The sequence below is a fragment of the Pinus tabuliformis genome, chromosome 4_2, assembly GCF_031772625.1.
Source record: "Pinus tabuliformis cultivar Carrire ecotype Pingquan chromosome 4_2, CPIR1, whole genome shotgun sequence".
Lineage (NCBI taxonomy): Eukaryota > Viridiplantae > Streptophyta > Pinopsida > Pinales > Pinaceae > Pinus > Pinus tabuliformis.
This window is the reverse complement of record NC_142304.1, coordinates 428,370,874-428,376,873: the sequence shown is the minus strand read 5'-3', so window position 1 is coordinate 428,376,873 and position 6,000 is coordinate 428,370,874. Positions and strand designations below refer to the sequence as shown.

Genomic DNA, 6,000 nt, shown 5'->3' with positions numbered 1-6,000 from the left:
AATAGGTAGATGGACAACTCCAAAAGAAGAGTGGGAAGAAAGAATCTGCATCTTTTGTAAGAAACGAGAGGTTGAAACAAAATAACACTACATCATGGATTGTCGGCCTATGAAGATATTCATAATTAGTTTAGTAGCATTTTGAAGGTGGATTGTTTGAACAAGTTGTTCAAGGAAGCGAGGCTTATCAAAACTGCGAGCTTCTTGGTCAAGATTCATGACAAGAGAGTAAACTTAGAAAAAAGTTTGAAGTTGTGATGTGTTAAAATCCTAGGTCCCTTAGATCGCTTGGTGTCATGGACGTCATTAAAATCCCTTCATTCATACTATTTTGCTCCCTAGATACTTATAGCATAATAGCCTAAATACTTAAATGGATAGAAGAAGAAGAAGAAGAAATTATTTTAATGTCCACGAGGCTAAAGATAGCCTATGAGACATATCACTTCTTCATCTGCTTGATGTATTCAACCATTTTCTATGAAGTTTCAAAATAAATGCTCCCAGCTTCTTGACAAACCCCTCGCTAAATAGATTATCGCAAGAGCTAGCTGCCAACATATTTGCATAACTTTCCCTGTTGTCTTTGAAGGCCTCACATTCTAAAATGAAATGTTTTTGTGTTTCCACTTTTCCGGAAGAACAAAAAATGCATACCCTTTCCTCTCACACTTCCTTTGGCCTTTTCCAGCGCCCTGTTTCACAATGGAGTTGGTGAGAATTAGTCCTTAACTGAGCAATAAGAATTTTGGCTCTCCAAGAGATATTGGCCTCTATGTATGCTTTTGGTTGATGACTATGTGTGGGATTAAACACTTCAATATAATAATTTTTCTTTCTTCGTAGCTCCTTATCCCAAGTATGCTTGTGGAACTTTTCCATAATAAAAGCTTTTATCTCTTTGTTATTTATGGGACACACGTTCAAGCAAATACCCAATTTACTAAACCATTTGTTATTTTGCTGCATCCAAGTTTTTTTGCTCTTGCACAATTTATCATTAAAGACAATATTAGGCCATCTACCCTCTTCCATTTGCTCATTTTTTTTAAATACCTCATGACTCGCACCATAGAAATTGCTTCAATAGGAGCAGTCCCTGTTTCACTTAACAAGATATCATAAGGAACTGCACTTTTAATCTTAAATTTGTTTGTAATCAAACGCTTCTGAATTTTCTCAATTTGTTTCCACTACATGTCGGGTGTACTGTTGGCCCATAGTTCACAACCATAGAGAATCACCAGAATCACTAGAAGCCCAAAAAAAGTTTGAGTGGTTTTCCAGTTCCATAACTCTGCCTCTCTACACTTATTTTGAAAAACATAAAATGCTTTCCAAACCCCCAAAGTTCTTTTCTCTCTACAACCATTCCAACTTAGATTTTTGTTGAAGTCAATTCTGAGGTATTTGTAATCCGCAACTTCTCCCAGAATGTTGTCTTCAAAGTAGAACTTATGCTGGTTATGTTTTCTTTTCTTAGAGAAGACCACTACTTTCGTTTTGCTGATATTGACTTGCATCCCCACACTTCTACAAAAATGCTCAAGGGATAGTCTTGTAAATCAAGAGCTGATTTAGAAATCAAAATAAGGTCATCTGCATACAAAAGAAGCCTTATAACAAACTTGCCCAAATAGATATCATCACCCCTTGCGAATTTAACCACTCCTCCAGCTTGTCGATATATAAACCAAAAAGGGTAGGAGACAGTGGGCAACCTTGCTTGACCCTGATATCGCTTCTAAAACTTTCAGAAATCCCTGCTGAAGTTCTAATTTTGACTTTCACCTTTTCATACAGTCTATGCACAACTTCTCTCAAATGTTTAGGAACCCCAAGTTCCTCCATTCTGTGCCAAAGCTTATCCCTAGGAATCAAGTCAAATGCTTTTCTAAAATCAACAAAGCAACAAAAGACTTCTTCCTTTTTCTCCCAAAATTTTTCAATGACATGCCTTAAAGTTATAAAATGATCAACTGTGGAATGTTTAGGTCTAAAACCTGCTTGCCCTTTAGCATGCTTATCTCTATCTTTTGCCCACTTGCTAATTTTGTTTTAGAGTATGCTTCCAAATAACTTTGCAAACAAAGGGTTTATCATGATGGTCCTATAATTGGAGGGATTATTGACGTCACTGCTCTTGAAAATAGGTATTGCCAGACTAGTTGTCCAATTTGTGGGAAGCCCTTGTTGTATGATGTTGTTGAAGATTTATGTAATGTGAGGTGCAAGAATATTTGAGCCCCACTTTAGATATTCTGCTTGGAGTTCAGCTAAGTCTTTTACTTTTCCAACACCCAACTTCTTGATACCCATCTCTACCTCTTGTACCATGAAGAGTTCAGTATCAGTGTTGACCAAGGGGGGAGGGTCAACCTTGAGAACCTGCTCATAGAGTTGTCTTGCATAGTCAAACCATTTAGAAGCTGTGATATTATTTCCAATTTGTATATTTTCGGTTGGAGCTCCTTCCAAAATAATTTGGGATTATTTTTCCCAAGGAAGATTAGTTCTTCCCTCTTTGAAACCATGAAATCAACATTTTTCTTGCTTAATAACTGCTTCTAAGCTTTGAGCTTTATGTTATCCTTGTTTGACTCTTTCCACATTCTCCTTGCCTTTTTTGCATTCCCTGTCAAACCAAACATTACCCAAAAAGAAATTTGTTTTAGACTTCTTAATTTTTGCTCTTTTGCACTTTGCAAGTGCGCATTGAATTAAATGTGTTAATTCATGACTATGAATTGTGATTTACTCCTTCTCAAAGTGCCTCTCTAACATCATTTTGAAAGTATTACAATTTTCTAAGGTAAAAAAAACTCTGATTGTAAAAGATTTTATTAGACATAAATTGTGCTTATAAGAGATTTTGTTGGACATGCTGAAGATATTAAAAAAAAACAAACGTGTTTGAGAGGAAAATCACACCGTTGAACGCCTAGATAGCCTATACTTAAATGGATATAAAAGGAAAAACAAACGTGTTGAGAGGAAAATCACAGCTAGCCTATACTTAAATGGATATAAAAGGAAAAACAAACGTGTTGAGAGGAAAATCACAGCATCGAACGCCCGAGCAGCGTATGCATTCAACGGTGGATTAAAAATTGACACGTTTCAAAGGCTGGAAATTCAAAGACCAAACAGCCGAATTATCGGAACTTTGAGAGTGGAGCAGGGACTTCAATAAAAAACAATGGCGCTCCTATACCATTGCTCACGCACGTACAGTGCTCCACCTGCAACACTGGCATTTGGTCCGCGTTATGCGCAAAGAAACAATACATCCGTGCTCAGGTCTACACTTCCTATTTCAAATAATGCGTTGGTTGTTTTCCTTTCCTTTCCTAGTTAATGGGGGTGTTTCTTATTACAATTGTAATTAATGCGAAGAACAGGGACAGATGGAAAAGGAGGGGAGTGTGCGCTGCTTCGAGTGGGGATGGAGGAACAAGACGACCTCCTCCTCTGAGGCTCACTTACCTGGAGGTTGGCATTTGACAAATCCTTCATTTTTACCTTCAATTCAAATCAACCCAACCAATTTGTAGTACCAATCTTGGCATTGAATGGCGCCAACCAATTTGTAGTACCAATCTTGGCATTGAATGGCGCGTGCAGGGGAATAGTTGGCTGTGGGAAGTGAACGGCATAAGGATAGCCGTCGATCCCATCTTGGTAGGAAATCTCGACTTCGGAGTCCCATGGCTTTATGATGCAGCTAAGAAGGCCTTAAAGAATTTCCGGGTAATTCCCCCTACCCCTCCCTCTTTGCTTGGTTGATAGGTTCGTAACTGTGATTTCACATTCAGGAACAGCCCAATAAGGCATTTTAGAGACAATAGGTCTCTAATTCTCGTCGTGTTAAAGTGTTAAAATGAGCACACACTCTCGTCCCAGAGAGTGATCAAGTTTGCAGGCAATTTAAATGGCCAGTATATTGTCAACAGCTTTGGAATTCAATGTCAGGGCTGGGATGTTTCATACTCCACCATGGTTCAAATTCTTGTAGATGCTTTTGGCCCCTCGAGGGGGACTAGCACACAGGGAAAACAGTTTCTTGTGGTTGGGACAGGTGCAAGTTTTAGATGATTTTGGTGACTTCCTTGGAGTAAATACTACCACACTATGATATTAGAAAGAAATACAAAATGGATATGTTACGGGAGACTGTGTTTTAGGTATGGTACATACAACAATAACACTACTGATGACTAATATGCAACCCTTTACATGACACCTCTATGTTCCTTTTACAATGCAAAAAAGAAAGAAGAGCGCCTAGAAGGCTTTAATACTTTGTTTCCTTTTGAAGTTCCAGGATATATTTTCTTTTGAAAACCTCAGTTTTCTAAAAATAATCGAGAAAACCACGATATAAAAACCCCTGGACTTGGATAAAGGGAAATCACAATATAGTAGAGAAGAAAATAAAAATTTGAAATAGAAAATACTAAAAACTAAAAATAACAAAGAGAGTTGAAAGTAAACAGATGCCAACTTTGTGCAATTTCTACTATTCTTCTACTGAGTGGTGTAATTCACACTGGGTGAAATTTGGCCGAAACATGGTGCTGTTTTGATGTTTTTCTCTTAGTTTCCAGATCTGAATTTCTAGTGTCCATGTGCTCCTCTAGGATCCAAGTCCAACGTTGGCTTCTGATCTCTCGAGCCTCGGCTCTTAAACAGTTTAATGTAATGACCATTGATTGTAATTTGTGACACATTCACACAGGGATTTGCAGATGCTCTCAAACTTCAACAATCTGGATCAGTTTCTTGTGTTGTCTTGCAAAGTGCGTGAAAACAATGATATTTTCATGGCTTTATTAAACTATTTTAAAGTTGAGGTTTATGGTTACAAAATTACAATAGTGTTTTTTTTTTTCAATTTTTTTTCCATCTCTTTTCATTTCCTTGCTATTTATGTGGAGATGGTCTATTTTTCTCGAGAATGTTGACAATTTCTCAAATAAACAACTATGTTTTGCCAAAAATTGAGGGGGTTTCTTGGACAATGGGTTACTTATCAAGAAACCAGAAATTGGTATTAGAAATGGTGTTTCTTATGGGGTTTGCCCAGATACAGTGCCTCAATGCTGGGCTTTTGGTAATGTAGCTCCCACCCATAGCGTTATGGGATTCTTTCAAGTATTGTACGCGGATGACACTCGATTGTAATGCTCCCAGAATGGGGAAAACTGTTAATTTTTCTCAGGGCTATATTGTTCTTTGTTTTAGATAATTGCATTTCTTCATTTACATATTAAATTCACCCCACAACGTCATAACATTATTTAGTTTTAAAACATTAGTCAACAACATATGTAATTATATAGAAAGAACAATATCATCATCAATGCAGCGGAACATAAAGGAACAATAGAAAAAAAACATTCCCGCATAGAGATACTAGGATTGGTCGGAGATCAGGGCAAAACCCCACATGGGGGAAAACCATTTCAAATTCTTCTTTTTATTAGATTCCATTGAATGTTTCAGCGAAGAGAGAGTACAATGATCCATATCTTCAGTCACAAAACTATCTAGCAAAGTCAACTAAACAACATCCAAGAGATGGATCCAACAATGCTAATAATCAAAACCCTGATTCAGAAGCTTGCGGTCAACTATCCTTGATTGCGGTCAACTGCCAAATTTTGTGGTCAACTGAAAAATCAAAACCTAGTTTCCAACCGCATGCAGAGAGTGTACATGCGTGTGACTGAAACCCTCCAACCGCACTCATGAACCTGCGTTCCTGTTGTTTCAACCGAAAAATGCTTATGTCATCCTTGCTTCTAGAAACCAAAACCTTAGATCTCATGTGCGAGTTTCGGACCTTGCAATTTCAGACCTGTACAAACCAATCTCCGCGAACCAACTTAGATTTGTGCTAGACAAACCAAAGAAAGAAGAATGATCATGATGATGTGTTAAAATTGGCAACTAGGGCCAAACTCCATGTGGGTCATCTTATTTATGGCAGTTGATATT

General features: G+C 37.6%; 1 protein-coding gene across 1 annotated transcript in view; it reads left to right on the top strand.

Annotated features, from left to right (window-relative positions):
* The first annotated feature begins 3,056 nt into the window (after positions 1 to 3,056).
* Positions 3,057 to 6,000, top strand: part of LOC149169788 (Metallo-hydrolase/oxidoreductase superfamily protein) — a 388,346-nt gene continuing 385,402 nt past the window's right edge. Inside the window, exons 1-3 of the mRNA XM_089428815.1 lie at positions 3,057 to 3,300; positions 3,402 to 3,492; positions 3,625 to 3,750. Of these exons, the coding sequence (XP_089284941.1) occupies positions 3,200 to 3,300; positions 3,402 to 3,492; positions 3,625 to 3,750 (318 nt within the window). The 5' untranslated portion in view covers positions 3,057 to 3,199. The remainder of the gene's footprint in view (positions 3,301 to 3,401; positions 3,493 to 3,624; positions 3,751 to 6,000) is intronic.